The 21,269-nt window shown below is 41.8% G+C and overlaps 2 protein-coding genes across 4 annotated transcripts in view; both read right to left on the reverse strand.

Annotated features, from left to right (window-relative positions):
• Positions 1 to 10,831: 10,831 nt before the first annotated feature.
• On the reverse strand, positions 10,832 to 15,077 carry LOC6726194 (regulator of G-protein signaling 7). The gene is made up of 7 exons (XM_039297259.2): positions 13,617 to 15,077; positions 13,056 to 13,303; positions 12,810 to 12,993; positions 12,411 to 12,697; positions 12,222 to 12,335; positions 12,023 to 12,148; positions 10,832 to 11,917 (listed from the first exon to the last, which is right to left on the reverse strand). Exons 1-7 carry the CDS (start codon positions 14,280 to 14,282, stop codon positions 11,590 to 11,592), a joined length of 1,953 nt encoding a protein of 650 aa, XP_039153193.1. The 5' UTR covers positions 14,283 to 15,077; the 3' UTR covers positions 10,832 to 11,589.
• Positions 15,078 to 15,929: 852 nt separating this feature from the next.
• LOC27206344 (atrophin-1) overlaps positions 15,930 to 21,269 on the reverse strand; it is a 30,865-nt gene continuing 25,525 nt past the window's right edge. For all 3 annotated transcript variants that reach the window (XM_039297257.2, XM_039297256.2, XM_039297255.2), the window contains 3 exons: positions 19,788 to 20,416; positions 17,449 to 19,459; positions 15,930 to 17,079 (listed from right to left, as the gene is read on the reverse strand). In XM_039297257.2, coding sequence (XP_039153191.1) covers positions 16,255 to 17,079; positions 17,449 to 19,459; positions 19,788 to 20,416 — 3,465 coding nt within the window. In that variant the 3' untranslated portion in view covers positions 15,930 to 16,254. The remainder of the gene's footprint in view (positions 17,080 to 17,448; positions 19,460 to 19,787; positions 20,417 to 21,269) is intronic.

Genomic DNA, 21,269 nt, shown 5'->3' on the forward strand with positions numbered 1-21,269 from the left:
GCACTAGTTTTATTTAAAAATAGTTCGTTTATGAATAAAAAGATAAAGCAGGAATTAAATCTTTAGTGTTTGATTTGCAATATTGAGCTAAAACAAGAAGGTACGTCCTAAAGTAGGCTTGACTGTACATTACCTTTTGCCTTATCGGACTAATTTTTTGATCCGTCAAAATTGAACAATAAAACCCGATTGCGTCATCCAAATATTGTTTTCTGTTGTATTGTATTGTACGAGTATTTAATTTAAAATAAATGTGGGTCAATGGATTATCAATGCCCCGAATGAGGCGTCGCATAGGCACGATTAGCCTGGATACGAAGCACCGGGTACCGTTACCCCGATTAGATTATATCATATATTGTATGTTCCCATAGGATAGTTCAATGAACACATGGACAACAGTGCAATGACTCGAGATGATCACTCTTTGTTTTTATTGAGGTACGCAGATATATGGATTTCCAGAGAGAACGGGACTTAGAGAGGCAAAGTCCCATTTAAGGTTTTATAGCGAAAACGTGATCGGGCTGCTCTCTAAAAAAGAATCCGCCCTCGCCCCCCTCACATTCGCCCGTAGCATCGCCTTCGGGAAAAACTTGTGCAAAATGCCGGTCACGTCGCATGCTGCTGTATCTGTATCTGAGTATCTTTTCCTGCATCTCAACTTGACTGCCATTCGCAAGTATCTGTATCTTGGCCAAAAGCCCAGCCAAAGCACATTAGATAAGTCGCATCCCCCGGATAAAACTTGGCCACATTCGGTTTCAAATTGAGACTCATACTCATACTCATATTCCGGGAGACAAATTGATAGCGGGGCAGCAAAGCTTTATGGCTTATGGGACGGGAAGTCGTTGTTGCTTAGGCTTATCTCGAGACCTCGCGGGTAATAATACAAAAAAAAATATAAATAAAAAATGTATAAACAGAGGTAAACATCTGACACTCGGAGCAGGGTGTGGGTGGTGTCGCTATCGCCATTTGATTTGGGTTCGGCATGGCCATATGCCAACGGAAACTCTGATTTCAATTCGGGGCTTCTACCCATTTTCAACGGAACCACCTACTTTTATAACTACTCGTGTAAAATTCCAATATGGAAAAGAACTCACAGAATTGTATATTTTATACCCCAATATCTATCGATATCCCAGAAAAATGTAAGTAAGGGGTATCTGATAGTCGGAGAACTCGACTACAGCATTCTCTCTGATTTTTGTTTAAGTTTGTGTTTTATTCAGTGTTGTGTCACAATTTAATTCATTTATTTTATGTTTTTGTTTTTGTTGCTTAAATTGCGCTTTTATTTATTTACTTCAGTTTTTATTTTTCTTGCTGAACAATTTACAATAAACGCGGCCATTTGTTGAGTTTTTCATGTAGTTTTCCTTGCTTGTTTAAGTTTATTTAATACTTACTGATTTTTATTTTTATGTTGCTCGTAGTGTTTTTTTTTTTGTTAATTTCTTTCTGCTGGCTAAACCTAAAAAGTTGTTTTGCTGTTGCTTGTTGTGTACACGTACATATATCGAATATTTTTTGATTATTTGATTTAATTAGTTTTCTCCGATTTAAGTGGGCAATTTCCCTTTCTAACCACTTAGTTTTTCATCGATTTTGTTTAGAGTTTTTATAGTTTCCGCTACATTTAATGGTTATTTTCATTAGGTGGGGCGTTGGAACAGTAAAAGGGGGAAAACAGTTGGCCAACAGTTCCTATATATATATATATATAAATATATATATTTACGAATTCAGACCGAGTGTTTAATAAAAAAAGAACACAGGAGGTTATTTTATTTATTATTAAACGTTTTATTATTTCCAGTAAAGGAAGAACTAGAGCCTTTGGATTATCACTAGGTTGGATAATGGACTTCGAGGTTGAAGTGGGCTTAGCAGTGTTATCGCGATTGATAACGTACTCAGAACTGAACTGATGTATGGGGACATGATTGGGTTTATATAGGCGGATTGGGATAGCTTAAGAGCGAAGTTTAAGAGAATAAGGTTATCAACGTTTATTCTCCCGGAAAGAGAGGTGTCTATTCTCCCGTTAAGAGAGGAGCCCCGAAAAATAGGAGTAATTTGAGAATCCTGAGACGATTGTGTGGGCGGAAGTTTTTGTTATTTCAGTTGGCTCGCCAAGTGATCGAATGTTTAGGGGACGTGGACATTGGCTCGCCCCAGAGTCTAGACTTTGGACTTCGGACTTTTGCACTTTGCTGCGCGTAGATGAAAGCTAAGCATAATCGAAGGGCTCTCGATCTTTGAATACATTTCGTACTTAGAGATTAATGTGTGTGTGTGATTGTTTACAATAGTGTGTGTGGTTGTGATTGGGGAGTTGTGGGTGTAGATATGTTACTTCCCCATCCTTAAGAAAAAAGCCTGTCCTCAGGCGTTTAGAGTAGGGTACAATACAGGGGTATTGGGGGGTGCAGTATTGTCTTTTTCAGGACTTATAATATTTTCATTTTTTTGCGTTTGATTTTTAAATTTTACAATTAACTTTTGAGGTATAGTTTTATATTTATAGATAAAGTACAATATTACAATAATAACTATCATGATTAATGTTGCAAGTGTTATTATTTGAAAGATATTATTCGTCTGATTGTGTTGTTTGATTATTTCTTTTGCCTGGATGTATTCGAGTGGTTCAAGTTTTGTTACATTATTGTTTACATAGATAGTTTGAGTATAGTCTAACATTGTGTTGGTAATTAATATTTCTTCTAATTGGACCGAACAATTAAATGCTTTTATCATGTTATTGCCTTCTATTATAGTTTCCCTATTGATACAGTTTTGGTTTAGGATAGTCTTGGGAAGGTTCCAAGTTGTGATTATATTAGGTTCTACATATTTTATTTCAAAATCAGAATGTGTTTTACTGAATCTACATTGTGTTGGGACCTGGTTTAATATACCAATTATACACTTATTTACAACTAAGCTTTGAGAACTTGCCGTGTATGTTTGATTATTGTGTGAAAAATATTTGTCATGTATTGTTTCGGTTAATATGTAACTTTTTCCGTCTGGGTAGGGTATTATTTTAAAACGGGTGTTTTGGTTATTTCTCTTGGAATGTGGGATATTATCAGGATTTCGTTCGTATCAGATTTAAGCCAAGCTGAAGTTTTAATATTAAGAAGTTTTTCAGAATTGACGTGGATTAATGAGTCGTGTTTTAAAAGTTTTGGATTAAAGATACCTAAGCGTGTCAGTTGCAAACCAAGCTCTATGTCTTCAATGTATTCAGTGAATTGTTGTAAATTGAAAATTATTAGATTTATCATTTGTTCTCCTTCAAAGTTATTATTTAAATGGTTGGTCAATTCGATTCCTTGGTTAATGACTTCTATTACGTGGTTAAGTTCGCTTATTTGTACATTATTTTTAGAGATGTCGGCTATTTTTTGTTGTAATTCTTCTTTATCTTCTTGATCTAAGGTACCGAATAAGTATTTGTAAATTGTTCCCATAAAGTTAACAAGACCGCGTTTACTACGTTTTACAATTCGTATACCGTTCATTTCTCTGTTAAGTTTTTCTACTAGATACTGTATTTGTGGTGAGTTATTAAAATGTTGAGCTTGTTTAATAAGTTCTTCATAAGTATTTTCTGTTTTAGTTAAGTTAATAGATAAGTGATGATATTCGTGGTTTATCGGTAAATCTATTGATCCGGTTTGAAAGATTAGGTAACCGTTTTTGGCCTGGATAGGGGTTACTTCTAGGTATTGTGTGTTAATTGTCGATAGGAGGCATAACATGAATATCATGCTCGGGAGTAAGCCTGGAATTATCGTTATTATATTTACTTTTATTAATTTTCTTTTTCTTTTTAAACTTAGACTTATAATGTGTTATATTTCTACCTCTATTTGTTTCTTCGAAATGTTTATCATCTATTTGTCTTACGTTTCCTGTCTTTTTGAATGGGTTAGTCGTTTTTGATCTAACTAGAGGGGATTCTTTGAAGTTTGTGTCTATGTTAAAGTCGTGTCTATTTTCATTGAGTTTGTCAATTTTGTTTACTTTATTTTGTTGAGTGTTATAGGCCGGGGTTCCTGCAAAAATGAAGATGTCTGCTGGGGTTCGACCAGTTGTGTTGTGTTTTGTTTTGTGATTGTAAATGTAAAGTATTTTTTCAAATTTTGTGAATTGGTTTTCAGGTTCATTTTCGCTTGTTATTATTCTTAATTTTTCATTAACGGTTTTATGAAATCGCTCAACGTCAGAGATTCCATTTTTACTTGTTGTTATACTTAAAGTTACTCCTTCTGATTCTAACCAAATTTTAAGTGCAATGCACATGAAGGCGGAGTCTTTGTCGGCTTTTATTTCTATGGGTTTACCCATATCGTTGAATATGCGTAAAATAGCTCTTTTAGTTTCAAGCCAATCTCTACTATTTACTTCTATCAGGGAGGCGTATTTAGAATAAATGTCAATGCATGATAGGAATTGTTTATTGTTTACTAAGTAAAAATCCATGACGTACTTTTCTCTGGGACTAAAAGATTCTGGGGTTGTTTCAAGGATTAATTTTGTGTTTCTATGTTCAGTTTTAGCGATGTTACAGATTTCACATTCGTTTATGATGTTTTGGATAAGTTTTTGGTAATCAGGGTAATAGTAAAGTTCTTTGAACTGAAGTGTGAGTTTTTCTATACCAGGGTGTAATAATTCTTTATGTGTTTTGAGAATGATTTCCTTGAATTGGGCGTATGTTTGAATGTCTATTAGTTTTATGCTGGTTTTCATAGTTTTAGTGAAACTGTCGGGACTTATGATTTGAATATACGCATTTTGAAATATTTGAAAGTCGATCTCATCAGGAAAGTAAATAACACTTTTCTTAGTGCAAATATATTCTTTAATGATATTTTTAGCAAGGGTATCAGTCATTTCTTTATAACTGATTTTAATTCTGGTTTTATGGAAATATTTTATTATTTGGACGTCGTCAAAATTGTCTTTTATGAATTCGAATTGTCTGTTATAATAATTAAGAGGTCTTTCTGTTATTGAAATGTGATTTTGGTTGTCTTCTTGTGCACTATGCACAGTAGCTGTTGTGAGCAGGGAAGCTGGGTCATCTTCTCCTAGGAAGTTTTCCTTAATTTGAACTCTAGATAGAGCGTCAGCTACATGATTTTCTTTACCGGGTAGATATTGAATATTATAATCGTATTCGTTAAGTTTTATCTTCCATCTCTGTAATTTCATATTGGGATCTTTTATGTTATTTAGCCATACAAGTGGTCTATGATCACTTAATATGTCAAACTTTCTACCGAATAGGTAGGATCTAAAATATTTTGTTGCCCATACTATAGCTAATAGTTCTTTTTCTATAGCCGAATAGTTAAGTTCATGTTCGTTTAGAGTTCTGCTTGCATAGCAGATGGGTTTATGTTCTTGGGATAATACAGCACCTATGGCTATATTACTAGCGTCTGTTGTCAGTGAAAATTTCTTTTCGAAGTTGGGGTATATTAGAATTGGGTCGGATGTGATGAGTACTTTTAGTTTCTCGAAGGCGGACATGTAATCATTATCTTTTGTGTTAATTACTGTTCCTTTCTTTAATTTGGACGTCATAGGTTTTGCTATTTTTGCAAAATTGGGAATGAACTTACGGTAGAATCCGCAGAGTCCAAGGAATGATTTTATTCCTTTTGTGGTTTTAGGAATAGGAAAATTAATAACTGCATTTATTTTGTTAGGGTTTGGTTTTATACCGTCTGTTGTGATAATGTGACCGAGAAATTCTGTTTCTTTCTTCAGAAATTCACATTTGTCAAGTTGCAATTTTAGATTAGCTAATCTTAGCTTATCAAATACCCTTTTTAGAGACATTATGTGTTCTTCCAATGAAGTGGAATAAATGATAATATCATCTAAATAAACTAAACAATCTTTATAAATTAAGTCTTCAAGAAGATTGTTCATGCAGCGTTGAAATGTTGCTGGTGCATTTTTCAGACCAAAAGGCATACGAGTATATTCGTAATGTCCATGTTTTGTTGAAAATGCTGTTTTGGATATTGATTGCTTGTCCATTTGAATTTGATGGAAACCTTTAGCTAAATCAATGGTTGTGAAGTATTGACAGCGTCCAAGCTTGTCTAATATTTCGTCCATTACTGGTATAGGGAATTTGTCGTCGATGGTTATTTCATTGAGACTACGATAGTCTATGACTAATCGAAATTTTGGTTTACCAGAAGCATCACTTTTCTTTGGCACAATCCAAATTGGAGAACAATAGGGGGAATTAGATTTCCTAATTATTTTTTGTTCTATCATTTCGTTGATTTGCCTGTTGACTTCTTGATCAAACGCTTGAGGGTATTTATACGGTTTTTTATAGATAGGGTCTTCGTGTTTTGTATGAATGGAATGTTTAATCGTACTCGTGAAGGTCAAAGTTTCACCTTCTTTGTACTGAATATCACGGTATTCAAGCAAAACGTGGGAAAGTTGCTCCCTTTCTTCTGTATTTAGATGTTCTAATCTAAATACGTTAGATTCTCTTAACTCGTCATCTAGGGCGTAGTTAGAGGATGTTACTAGAAGGGCTTCTTCTAGGTATGGGGTAATAAGAGGGTTTTCCTCAGATTTAGAAGTCTTGGGACGCTCATAGGTAATCTTGGACTCTTCTGGGTTAGATGATCTGGGGCACTGATTGGATGCTGACTCATCTGTTTTTAAGTGGTGTTTCCGCTTAATTTTCTGGATGTTTTTCTCCTTTTTTTGTATATGTAGAGGGGTTTCCTCTGAATTGGATGATCTGGGGTACTCATTGGTAACCTTTGACTCATCTGATTTTAAGTGGGGTTTCCGCTTAATTTTCCGGAGGGTTTTCTCCTTTTTTGGGGTATGTAGAGGGGTTTCCTCTGAGTTAGATGACTTGGGGCACTCATTGATGGCCTTGGATTCATCTGTTTGGATGTGGTCGTACCACATTTTAAATATGTAGCCATTTATAGTGACTGTTTGTGTTGAATAATTAATCTGAGTGTTAGTTGGTTCTAAATAGTTTCTGCCTAATAGTAAGTCATATTTTTCTGAAAAGTTTTGAATATAGAATGTTTGTTTAATGGGACAAAGTTTGCTTGACTGCAATGAAACGCTTTGATTCAACATTATAATGCCATTAATAGTGTGGACTTTAACTTTAGAAGGTTTGATTGGAAAATTAAAGAAATTTTGTTTCATAATATTAATTGACGAACCGGTGTCTACTAAGCATTTGAGAGTAATATTATTCATTGTGATTTTTAAGAATGGGTTTCCTCCTCCTCTAAATCGCTTTCTGATTCCGAGGCTGGTTGAAGAAAATTTTCGCATCCTGTATCCATTCTGTATTGGGCACTATCACTTTCTCTCTGTCGTTTGACGGGAGGGTTTGGGGCACTATTATTTCTTTGTTGAAAATTTAATGGATTCTGGACTCTTCCTGTATTTAATTTTTGTGTGAGTTCTCTTGCAAACTTTGGATTTGGTTCGCAGGGTTTCGGAGTAGTGCTTGGATTTGACTTAATTGTGTTATGCATAGCATTGCTCACGAAATTTTGATAGTTTCCCTTATTCTTAGAGGTTTGGGGTTGGGTTTTGTTATGATCGGAATAATTTTGGGATCTTGTTCTGTCATTGAAAGTTATTTCGTATACGCCTTCTTGTTGCGCTATTTGTTTGAGATTAGATACTGTCGTAATGTCAAATCTAGCAAGAGTCATAAATAACCTATCGGGCAATTTTCTCATGATTACATCTTTGATTGTCTTATTTAATGCATTTGTGTATAATACAGTATTATTGATATCATTTTCTAGCATAAGTTTATTCGATATCGTGAATGATTTTATTTCTAATTCTTCGACGAACTTACGGATACTTCCGTTGAAGGGTGTGTTGTAAATGTGACGAAGTAGTTCTTCACATGGTGTTTGGGTTTTATACTCGCTGATGAGCGCATTCATAAGGGTTGGCCAGGTTGTTGCTCCGGATAACTGGGATACACGTTGAGCATCTCCTGCAAGTTGCATTTCAATTGCGCTGAAGAATACATGCTTTTGCCTGATGTCCGTTGATGGATAAAGCTGAAGTATGAACTCGATCCTTCGGATAAAGGCACTGAGTTCTTGGGTATTACCGCTGAATATTGGTATTTGCCTTATTTGGCTTAAGGCTTGATTAAGGTGGGATTCCGATAACAATTTTACTTGTTCGGTTGCCATGGTTGTTGATTTTTTTTCTTTTTTTTGTTGTTTTTACACTTTCGTTAACCGTATGCAGTAGGTTTGACTATTATGTGTCAACCTCCGATTATACGTAGTTCTTTTGCGGATAAAAAGAGTTAATTGTATTACGATATTATGTTCACTTTAGCGCCGATTCGCGTGGTTCAATCTTAAAAGATACGCTTGGTCGTACAAGGATCTTTTGTCACTAGATTGATATTTGTAAACAACTCGTACAACTTTTTCTATTTATCCTACCGACTGCGCCATTTACGAATTCAGACCGAGTGTTTAATAAAAAAAGAACACAGGAGGTTATTTTATTTATTATTAAACGTTTTATTATTTCCAGTAAAGGAAGAACTAGAGCCTTTGGATTATCACTAGGTTGGATAATGGACTTCGAGGTTGAAGTGGGCTTAGCAGTGTTATCGCGATTGATAACGTACTCAGAACTGAACTGATGTATGGGGACATGATTGGGTTTATATAGGCGGATTGGGATAGCTTAAGAGCGAAGTTTAAGAGAATAAGGTTATCAACGTTTATTCTCCCGGAAAGAGAGGTGTCTATTCTCCCGTTAAGAGAGGAGCCCCGAAAAATAGGAGTAATTTGAGAATCCTGAGACGATTGTGTGGGCGGAAGTTTTTGTTATTTCAGTTGGCTCGCCAAGTGATCGAATGTTTAGGGGACGTGGACATTGGCTCGCCCCAGAGTCTAGACTTTGGACTTCGGACTTTTGCACTTTGCTGCGCGTAGATGAAAGCTAAGCATAATCGAAGGGCTCTCGATCTTTGAATACATTTCGTACTTAGAGATTAATGTGTGTGTGTGATTGTTTACAATAGTGTGTGTGGTTGTGATTGGGGAGTTGTGGGTGTAGATATGTTACTATATATATATATATGTAATTATATATAATCTGGCAAACGATAACAGTGGAAAGCCAAAAGGAAAATTTGTGTGTGAGTTCGGGGGGTTTCCCAGTTTTCTTTCTTGTCTTAGCTTTGGCTATTTCGAAATCGATTTAAATTTGTCACTACCAACACACAGACGCACATCGAGATATATGGTATATATCGTAGTTTATAATTATTCCGTTTTCTTTCTTCTATTTTCGTTTATCTTTAATTTTACTGAATTCTGTATACTTCATATTGTATAGTTATAGTTATTATTTGCTTGTTAATTTGTAGACACCATTTACAATTACAATTACAGTTACAATTAGATAGACACACACAATGCGATCCTAATTAAATACATTTAATACGCCTCTGATTTTTGTATCCTTTGTTATTCCTTTTTTTTCGGCCCAAAAGTAGGCAGCATGAGTGCATGAGTGTGTGTGCAAATTACATGTGTATATATATAGTTCCAAGTTTCAAGTTCCTTAGTTTACCTAAGTCTAATTGCTATTCCGAAAGATCCGAGGATCAGTTTGATGTTTCACATTAATACATAGCTGCGTCCACTTTCACACAGTTGCGGCCAAAACAATAGCAGCATAATATAACGTAACGTTTCTAATAATGAAATAAGAAAATCCTATTTTCGAGAACCTAATTTGAAATTTGAATATTTCTCTTATAAGACACAAAACTACAGCTGATTGCTTGTGAGACTTCGTATTAGGTAAGGATATTTCGACTGTTTTAAGCCCACGCTGCTATTGTTTTGGACGCAACTGTATGTGTAATAGTTTCGAGTCTTACCCCGTTTGTCCAATCCGAATTATATATTTTGGGAGAGATTTTACCAAGAGAACCAAGTTCGTTGCGGCTATCAAGTCTCCCTAGTTGTTTAGCCCCTTTATTTGTTTGTAAAGCTCACTTGTTTTTTTTTGTTTGATCTAACTTCCTATAAGCTATCACACCTTTGACCCTATCTATCCTACTTCACTGCCCACTCGCCCAACCGAACTTGGCTCTCGCACTCTCGTCTTCAATCTTCCACTTGTTGCTATAACTTTAATGTCTATTATTAACATAATTAGTTCTAAACATTTACTAAAAACAAAAAAAAAAACATGCCGTCTCTCTCTCTCGGTCAAACACACATACGCGCACAGTGAGCGGCAAAAAATATTATGATTAAAATCTTAGCTATTCTCTTTCTAATTTTTCTGGCGCCTTAACGATATGTGAGTGGGTGTGTATGGGTATGCAGGTAACTGTGCTGGTGTGTGTGTGTGTGGGAGAGAGAGATAGAGAGGGAGCGATGAAAAGAGACACCTAATCAAGGTGTTAAAGGAACTTAAGCCAACGATTTCATTTTTTACATTTCTCTGATAGAAGGGGATCGTGTCAAAAGCTGTTTAAAATTTGACCGGCAGAAAAGCTGAATGCTATCGCATCGCATGCGGACAAAAGCTGTCTGGCATGCGTGAGTTTTCAATTTTCAATTTACGTAAGATTTCCGCTTTGATTTCCTATTAATTAAGCTAATTCTCTTAGTTTGAATATAAGTACCTCTTAGAATCGGTTCTTTTTTTTGCATTTTCGTATCTTTGGTGTTTTTTGGTTACAGTTTGACATTTACTAGTGGTTTCTCTATAGTATTTCTTCATATTTTCTTGGTGTCTTCGATTACGATCGTTTGCATTTCGGTTAATAATTAATAATTCGTATTTGCTTGTATATTATGAGTATGAGAATAAGGTCTCGGCGGTTGTTGGTGTTGTCTTTCGTCTTCAACTTTTCGTATTCGGTTATTAAAATAAGTACATTCCGGATGGCTTAACTGAGAATCGCTAGAGATTTGAAAACAACTATTGTGTGGCTTCAAAAAATAGGATGATCAAGTTTTCGAAATCTCCAATTGTGGAATTATAAAGTTTACAATATTGCTGTGGAATTCCTGGGGACTTTGCTTTTCGGTGGGGGAATTAGTTCCCATTTCCTATATATTAGACCTCAGCTGGTAATTGTTTTAAAATATCCATTGATTTCAGAAAAACCTCCAGTATTCGATTATTTTTTGTTCTTAATCAAGCCTTTGGCAGTTTCTTATTTGCATAGTAAGTGGTGTTTTAGCTTTTCGTCTGATTTAGAGGGAGATAGCTACAGCTTGAGATGGCGGCTACTATGGGCAAATTTGGTTGTAAGTATTTCTTGGGGCACTTTGAGGTAACGCATAATCAATCGATCGATCAACAAACAATCACATAAAAAGTACTTCAAAATCGAGAGAACACGCGACACAGTGGCAGATTAATCAAATGAGTAACAACGAATGAGTACCGAATGAGTACCTAGTTCAACTGGTAATTCCCCTACACAAGGACGTTCTAGCCCACTGCGATGACGGGGAATCCCCGCAGCGTATCTCAACGTTTCACCCCGAACAGATTCGGTATGGACTTGATCTTCTTGCGCGAGCAGTTCAGATAATCCTTGTACATATCGGATCGCAGATACCTGGAGTACGAGTCGCTCTTCATCAGGTGATACACATGCGAGGCGGCCACGTCGAAGCACCATCGATTGGGGCCACTGGGCGAGTTGACCGCCTCGCGGGCCAGCTCCACCGACTTGGAGTCCACGTTGACCGGACAGGGCGCCTCGGGGGCGAGGAACTCCTGCCATATCTTCTGGATCGCCTCCTTGATCTCCGACTGCGGCAGCGCCTTCATCTCCTGCACCGATTCCCAGAATCTGCGAGAAGTGAAGAAGATATTGTTAATAATCAATGCGCATTAGAAACATTTTTAAGGAGCTGTTTAAGTCGTTATTGATTATATTATTATGGAAGGCACTCACTTGAGATTCTCGCCGCTGTACTCCTTCTCCAAGAACTTGGTGAACTGCTCGCGTCCAATGGCATCGTTCAGCAACTCCCGCAAACTGAATGCCCAGCGCTTCACGCGCCGCACAGGAACTTCTTTGCTGTTGGATTGAAAAGTAATTTAGTCATTAATTAAACGTATTATTTAGTATTTTAACCAATTAAGTTTCTTACCTATTCTTCTCCGTATCCCACATCTCGGTGCTGTCTGTTTGCCAAGGATTCGGCAGCTCGGGCGAGGTTATAAAGTAATCGAACTCATTGTACTGGTCGTAGTAGGCAACCAAACTGCGGAATAGTATTAATTTTAATTAATTACGTATTAATTAAATAATTTTTTTTATGTATAAATAGATTTCTTACGCCTCGGCCGCCTTTGACACTTTGATTGTGCGACGCTCGAGCTTCTGTTTGCGCAGCGCGATGATCCGCGTCAGCTGCTCGACGGGATTCTTGGCCAGGGAGGCGCCGGCGGATCCGGTTCCATGGCTGGAACCACCGCGTCTGTAGGCCTTCTTTATGTCAATCTCGGTGGTGTTGACGCAGCCGGGCATTGGCCGGTGGACATCCCAGAAGGCGCGCTCCTGCGAGTCCAGCACCTTCCGCTCCAGCTTATCCCGCTTCTTGGCCACTTTGCTCTGCGATTCGGCCTAGAAATATGAAATAATATGAAAATCATCAGATTTAAATTATTAATATTATAAAAGAGTATCCAAAAGATAGTTATTTGTGAACTATATTCTCTATTGACAGTCGTCTCACCTGCATGAATATAAACTCCCACTTCCTGGAGAACATCTTCTGCAGCTTGGCCAGATTCTCGGCCTCGTAGTCGGCCAACTCCAGACGCGTCTTATTCTGCATGGTGCGCTTGCAAAGGTAGACGGCATAGTCCGTATTCTCGGGCTCCCAGCAATTCGAGGGCCAAAAGTAGGGCGTCTGGAATCTGTGCGAGAATTGCCTATTTATATCTGTATGCCCAGATGCTAAGAGACAGCTACCACTCACCTGTAGAAGGTGCCGTCGTTTTTGACGGTCAGCGCGTGATCGTCGATGGGGAATATGTAGCCATGCGAGCTGAGCAGGTGGGCAAAGTGCAGGGCCTCCGTCACGTCCTCCACGTCGAAGTTCTTGAGGATCCAGGCGACCAGGTCCGCACCCGTGAACACCGATGGCACCTTGCTCATGAACGCCTTCACCGTGCGCACCGCCACGCCCGTCGACTCCGCCTGCATCTTCTCGATGATGGCCTCCATCTGGGAATGGAATCGATTTAATTAGCCCCAATTAGCGGCACAACTGACTGGCAATCAATAAGCTGGCATGTGCATAACAAAGATAATGAAGCACTCCAAAGACAGAAAGTGAAATGCAATTATCTAGCGAATGCAAATTTGCAAGGCATCGTTCAAGGTAACCATCAAAGGTTTGCACATATTCACCAAAGTATAAAGTTCCAATAAAATGATAACTTTGGCTAAGTAAGTATGGGTAAGGCTCAAGAACGTTGGGTAGAAAATCGTAGAAATAAGTAACAAAACTAATTATTAATGTATATAATTACATTACCTTTTTGTACACTAGGATATTGGGTGCATCCTCGTTCTTCCCGCCGCGTTGGTGGTGCGACGCCGATGGAACCGCCAAGGCGGTTGCGGTGGGCGGCTGGGGCGGCTGGGCGGCCGACTGACCCGCCGCCGACTGCTGTGGGTGGGTGTGGTGGTGGTGATGGTGGTTCCCGCTGACGGTCAGCAGTCCGCCGCTGGAGCCGCTCTGCTTGCTGCCCGCCGCTGCCGTCGACGAGGATGTGGCCGAGGAGGAGGATGTGGTGGTGGCGGCTGCCGTCTTGGCTCCAACAACGCTGGCCGTGGATGTGGATGCAGTGGTTGGGTTGCTCGCTGGCGGGGATGCCGATGTTGTGCCTGCTGCTGCTGCTGCTGCTGGAGCACTTGCTACTGTGGCTACTGCTCCTGCTCCTGTTGCTGCCGGTGAGACCGATGACCCAGTGCCATTGTTACTACCATTGGAGAGTGGTGTTGGCGATGGGGTGGCCGTGCCGGGTGCTACTCCTCCTCCGCCTCCTCCAACGACGGCGGTGGCGGACTGTGGCTCCGGAATGGCCACCGCCAGCGGATCGCTGCTGTTGCTGCTGGTGCAGTCCGTCTTGGCCGGCGCCGCGGTGCTGCTGGCATTGGTGGCTTGTGTTTTGTCCGCCTCCGAGTTCATCGTTACCATTTTCTCGAACGGCTGCGCTCCAGGGATATTTGGTTTCCAGAGCTGTGGCTATTTTTAAACGCTTGGCGCAGAGGGGCGCGGGTGCCGGCTGCTCGTCGATGGGGGGGGGCGTGTTCCTGCTGCTGCTCCTTTCACAAAAGTGGGTGGTGTTTTCCCAGCTCTCCTGTGTGCGTGTGTGTGTGCGTGTGGCGGGTGTGTGTGTGCGAATCAATTTGATGGCTTAAATAGATTTTATTCAGCTTGTAGGTGTCATTTTGCCTGTTCTAATGCCATTTTTGGTCGCTTTTTCCACCTCTGGCTCCTCCTTGATTTTCACTTCGTTTTTGCTGCTTTTCTTCTTCCGTTTCCTTTTTTCCTGTATGCTGGAAATTCACAGGAGTTATGGCACACACACACACACACGCACACAAGGTGTTTGATTGTTTGTTACAGTGCTCCAGCAGCTTTCCAGTTAAAGTTTTTAATTTGTGGATTTTTAGAATTTTTAAATTTAATTTTTGTTTTATTTTTAGCAGCGATTTTTCCAAGTTTTCGCTTGCTGTCGCTGTTGCTCCTTTTGCCCTCTCTCTCTCTCTCCCTCTCGCTCGCACGTCCTCTCTCGCTCTCGCGCGAAGTGTTTTTTAGCTTTTAGCCCGTAATCATTTTACGGCCCAAAGTCAATCGGCTCCTTAGAGCTTCCTGCTGATAGTCCTTCATCGATTTTTCGTCCTTCCTACCCCAGAAACTCTCTCTCGATCCGCTCTTCCGCTCTCTTTTCGTCCTGCGGCTGCGCCAATACCGTTGTTTACATCCAGCCAGCTGTTGCTTATCGATGACAAATAACCGATATCATATCGATAAGTGCATATCCTTAACTCTTAACTTTTAAGCTAAAGAGTGAGTATTGAAATAAACGTTGTTAATATCGATTTTTAAAGCGTTTATTATTGATCTGAAATTAGGTTTTATATTAATAACACAAAAATCATTATTTTCATTTTGCTTTATTTCGATAATAAGAATTTTTGTCTACAAATTATTTTATTCGTTTACATTAATCAAAAAAAAAAGATATATTTTTTATGTATGGTATACAAACTAAATGTTTAATTAACGCATAGTGTGTTCATTAGTTGCATAGCGTGATTTTAACTTATAGTGACCTTAGTTGTTATGGCTTTTATACAAAGTTTTGCAATGATTTTGGAAAACATTCAAAAACAGATTACAATAAATAGAAAAAAATAATACATATAGTGTGTGTGCAGGATAAAACATATAGCTAAGGCTAAACGAAGGATCCTTCGTTTCTATCGATATCGATAAAGTATTTATGTATTTTACTGCCCCTAAGACTAAGTGGTGTCCGTAGCGCCTACACTCGTTTTTTTATTTACATAGGTTTTCGAATATATATATTTACCGCATAGGGATATATGTAGGTACTTAATTGTGGTATAAATATATATTAACTCTGTCAGCGATTGGCGATATATATGTATCTGCATATCGATAGTTGATCGCCATCGAGAGGTGAGCAGCAGGACCAAATCGGGGTTTATTTCTTATATGACCAGCTCTACATAACGTAACTATTTGTTAGTGGTGGCGAAGAACGTGGATTAATGGACTTATTCGGTTAATCAGAAAAAATTTAATTTTTTTAAAAAAGCTTTGTAGTACAAGAAATATTCTGTATTCTGAAAAGCTCGAAATATAATGTAGAAAATATAGAAATGTTGAAAGAACAAACGTGAGACCATATTAAAAGATTTGGGTGTATGGAATCCAAAGACCGTAATGAAATGGTATACACAGAAAGGATTTCTCTATAAAAAATGGTCGACTTCCATCTCGTATTGTCTAGGCTGGTATTCGATAGCGGGTTCGGCTTGGCCTCCGTATAGATCACATTTTGACACTACGTTTATCAATGACATAGAACCATCGTTATCGACATGATTACTCAGATTATGATATAGTACGTATATTATTACTGCTGCTGCTGCTGCTGTTCCCTTGACTGCCTCACCGATCGCTCCCTGTCGCGATCCCGTTCCCGTTCCCTTTCGGACCACAACGGCTGGCCACTTTGGGCCTGATAGGAAAGCGGAGGAGGCGGTGCCGCCAACTGGGCCTGGGGCACCAGTTCCGCCTGCGGATTGAACTGGTTGTTCGTGTTGTAGTTGACCAGGATATCGCCGGCGAGACTGTGACCGATATTCACGCTCCGATCGGGATAGCCCTGATTCTGAGCCTGCACCTGGATGGGCTGCGATTGCACCTGCTGCACCTGCGGCTGCTTGTTCCTCCAGTGCTTGTGCTGGGCCACGGGCACCAGACGGTATAGGGGTTCCGCCGCCGGAGCACTCGGATACCCAGGCACATAGTACGGCGGATAGTGTGGATGCGGATGTGAATGGGCAAGGTGTCCCTGTTTGCTGCTCGGACGCACCCTCTTGAACTGCGGCGGAGGTCGCTGCCAAAACTGCAGCGGATTGGACTGGACAGGAGACGGGGGCCTCAATTGTTGCTGATCCTCCATAAATTGCGGTATCGGCGTGCTGTAGATCTGCGGCTCATAGATGGGCTGCTGCTGGTGCTGTTTGCCCACGCGGAAGTGGCGACCCGGTAGGTAGGAATCCGGCTGAGTCGCATCCAGATTGGGATCCAACTGGAGCTGCTGTTTGCCGACCCGCAAATGACGCTGTCGCTGGCCAGGAGGCTGGTAAACTATCGCCTTGAAGGCGTTCTGATCGTGCTCATCCGCACTGTAGTTCACCATGGGCAGGAAGGGCTGCTTGTCGAAGTCGGGGGCCTGTAAATATGGAATATTAATATATTACAATTACAAGATTGTGGGTTCTTATGATGTAATCAATCAAACATAGCTTAAGCTTTAAAAGTAACTAAAAGACACACTGCTAGTATCGTTGAGCCTGAAAGTATGCAGCATTTTTATTTGACTGTTAAAAGCTTTTCCAGAGAGACCATAGATGGCGCTGTGGTGAAATTGCCAATCGTTTTGCTTTGCCTACATTTTAGCAGTCAATGTTAGTCTTGAGCTTGTGATCAAAATATAAGAGAAGAACTAAACATTATCACATAATCTACGATAGCTTACTTAATATTTAATTTAATTCCTGAATTACTATTATAATTTCATTGGCTGCAGGTATTAACTCACCTGGAATCGCCCTGGATTTGCTCCTCCTGTTGGCGAGATGAGGTTGCTTCTAAGAAGCTGGCCCAGTGATGCCTCGTACTCCGCGTGTAGCTGCAGCTGAGCAGTCCTGGGTTTGGGCGTAATGTTGACCACCTCGGGGGCCACATCGTTGGCGGGACTTGGCGACGCCTTGTAGTGCTGCAGATGCTCACGCTGGTGGAGATTATTGCTGTGATGGTGCCGCTTGGGCGGCTTGGTGGCCAGAAAGTCGTCGATGGCATTGGATTTGATTGAGCCCGGTTGCCGCTTGGCCTCGAAATACTCGTAGTAGATGGGATTGGACTTGGAAAGCGGCGGATCGAGTGACTGATCCTGGCGAGAGCCCTCCGTGGAGCTGGGCACAAAGACCAGCTGGGGTCGCGGTGTGTAGTTGACTGGATAGATCGGAATGGGCACGGCCACCGGCACGGGCACTCTTTCCACATATTTGGGTGAACTGTGTCTGGGCGGAGGTGGCAGGTAGGTGATTCCATTGTACTTGGGCTTATACGACGTTCGGATGGCGGGCAAGTGCACTGGAGGTCTGGAAGTGGTGGTGGTGGTGGTACTGGTCGTGGTACTGCTGGTCGTACTACTCGTGGTGCTGCTGGTCGTGGTCGGGGGTCTTCTCGTCGAGACACCGCCCTCCAGTCGGCTGAAGTGATCCGGCGGCGGTGGTAGGACTATGCCCGGTACCAGCGGACCTGGTGGCACCGGATTCGAGTAGTTGCTCCTGTATACGAACGTATAGGCTGGCGGATAGTAGAGCGAGGGATCATCCTCGTCGAAATCGCTGACATTGCCTGGAAGTGGGGAATCCCCGATCAGCGAACCATTGCCATTCAGTCCGTTGATCAGCCAGGGTCCCAGGAGCGGTGGAGTCCTCAGCAGGCCCTTGGACGCCACCGTGTCGTTAGAGGGGTAGAGCAGCCATGGGGCATAGGGCGCCGGATAGACGTAGGCCGGACCGGTATCCGGACCGCCGGCATCCGCGGACTTAGCTGCCGGAGATGCTGCAGTCGCTCCCGTCCGGGCAACAGGATGCGATGAGAGATTTTCAGCGGCGGCGCCTTGGTGGCCCTGGTAGTTGGCTCCCTTAGCGGATAGCGTTGCATTGCCAGCCGCCGGACGGAGGATCTCGAGTTGATTATCTCGGATAAGCTGCAGCGGCCCGTTCGGTTCGAGCTGCACGGGAAATGGAGGCGGCACCGCCGGATTTGCTGGCAACTTAATCTGTCTCCCGGGTGCATCATAGTCATCGATGGCCGGCCACGGGCCCTGCTGATTGTCCTCCGCCTCCTCGTTGAGAGAGCCACCCTTGATCACCAGCAGGTGATCCTCGGCCAGCCAGATGTCCTCCTCGTTCAGTCCACCGTAGTTCCGCTCGTTGTCCAGCGGCACCTCCGAGTTGCGAGCATAGCTCAGCACTCCTGGTCGCTTGGGAATGCGGCGGAAGAGCTCCTTTTCGATCAGCCCGTACTTCCCATCCCTGACCTGATCGGCCAGCGTTTTCTTCTGGTCCTCCTTGGCTGGCTTTTTGGCCGGAGCATCGGCTTCCTTGCCCGATCCAGCGCTCAGCCGCAGGATGCCATTGTCCCAGTTGTCGAAGTCGTCGGGCTCGTTGAGCAGAGCCTCATCATCGTCGGACTCCCGTTCCTTGTAGGAACTCGGGGTATTGGATCTGGGTGGAGGCAGCGGAGTTGTGGATCTCGAGATGCTCGGCGGATTACTAAATCTGGTCGTGGCTACCGTGCTTGTTAATCTCGGCCTAATCGATGGCTTGGCCAGACGGTAGCTGCTGCTCGCCTTGCTCCTCAAAGGAGTTGGCTTCGTCGTTGTGGTTGTCGTGGAAGTTGAGGTACTGGTCCTTTCCGTCGTGGAAGGACCGAAACTGGAGAAGGAGCTGTTGGCACTCACCGCCGACACCTCGTAGGTGGAATGCCCCTGGGCATTCTGGATGTGACCGGCCACCAGGCGCTGAATCATTCGGGGCCTGTCAACGAAATCGGATTGGGAATCGCAGTCAGGGATCGGGAATCTCACATATCTGTGCCATGGCACATAAATCAAAAGGCGGCACCCAAAATGGGCAGGCGCCTGGCAAGATCTCAAAAGGAAAAGACCACAATGAAGGTGGTGGGCCTAGGTGAACCGAAGGTTTAAATACCGTGCACTTAATTATCAAATATAATATTTCTTTAGATTATTGTTTAAATTTTCAATATTATCTTTTATAACTCAATATCTTCATCTTTTACACTATACTCCTATGCAAACAAAACCAAGCATCCCTAGTCTCCTTGATGTAGGGTATCACTCACGTTTTCAGTGCGCCGCGACTGGAAGTGGTGCTGGAAGTGGAGCCGGCGCTGTCACTGGAACTGGGGCTGGATGTGGGCGAGTGGGCGTGGTAGGGAATTGCGGTGGGTGGCGCAGACTGCCAGCTGCGTCGTATACTCGACTCGCCACTTAAATCCGGGGTATCACGCGGTTGTCTGGGACCTCGCACACTGCCCCGATCCCTCGAAGATCTGCCGGCTGAAGCAGGAGCTCCCGTTGTTGTTGTTGTTGCTGCTGTGCTGCGCCGCCGCTGCAAAAGCCTACCGCTTGTTGTTGTTGTTGCTGCTGCTGCTGTGAGCGGCGGCAGAGGCGTCGCTGCGCTGCCACTGCGGCCGCGACTGCGAATCGGGGTCACCGTCACCGTTAAATCGATCGACTGCGTCGTGGGCGGACGACGCTGACGTGGCGCCCTCAGCGTTGGCGCCTCTGTGCTGGTTGTGGATACCGGCACGCCCCCCGCCCCCTGGAAGACGACCAAGCCGCGGCCGCGCTGTCGCGTCGCTGCCGGCGTCGCAGTTGCTGCTGCTGTTGCTGTTGGTGTCGTCGCCGTTGACAGCGCCGTCGACGCCAGCAGAGCTATCACTATCAAGTGCAAGGTTAACGATGCCATCTGCAGGAAAAAAAAGGAAACAGGCGAACGAAAGTCAAATGAGTTTTGCATGTAAACGAGATACAGTGGGAAATGTAACGCATAAAACATAGTCTACCTACGCAGTAAAGTTACTTTGACAATCCAAAGTATCTCAAGTTCTTTAAGATTTATGTATTGTATTTCGCAGTACATTTTCACTTTTCTTATTTTTAAATATTTTTTAAATGTTCTGAGTCATTTATAATTATTTTTTAAAAAGTTCACTGATCATAATAATTGTGTTAGAGTGCAAAGAATAATATTATTATTCTTATATTCGTTTTATTATAGTAAGGAAAATATCTTTGTCTTTAAATATTTTTATATCTTGAAATATCTTTAAACAAGTTAACGCATCTATTAAACTTCCTAAGACAGCAATCACTTTGCTGGCCGAAATAAAAGCAAATTGTATTGATCCGGCGCATAAAGTGGATTTAGTTATAAATCTCCTACCACCATAACCCTTCCGATTCGAGATTCGATCTCAAATAATCCCTGTAGACAATGGACGTAAAGCAGGCGCATTCGGCCGTTAATCAATTGGAAATAGCAACAAATGTATGGCAAAAACCGCTCACAATCGTGTTTGCAGTTGTTGTTGCTGCGAGCGGTTAATTAACATGAATGAGCAGATAACAATAACAAAAACCAGCCGTAAAGTTTGAAGCACGCGTCGCTTGCAAAAAACCAAAAAAAAAAAGGTGAAGACAAGCGAAAAAAAAACCTGAAGTCAAAATCGTTTTTGTTTCCAAATGCACTTGAGCGCATCGTTGGATAAAAAAGAGAGGGGTGCGATTCGTGAATTTGCAGCCATTCGATTGCACAATTA

The sequence above is a fragment of the Drosophila simulans genome, chromosome X, assembly GCF_016746395.2.
Source record: "Drosophila simulans strain w501 chromosome X, Prin_Dsim_3.1, whole genome shotgun sequence".
Taxonomy (NCBI): domain Eukaryota; kingdom Metazoa; phylum Arthropoda; class Insecta; order Diptera; family Drosophilidae; genus Drosophila; species Drosophila simulans.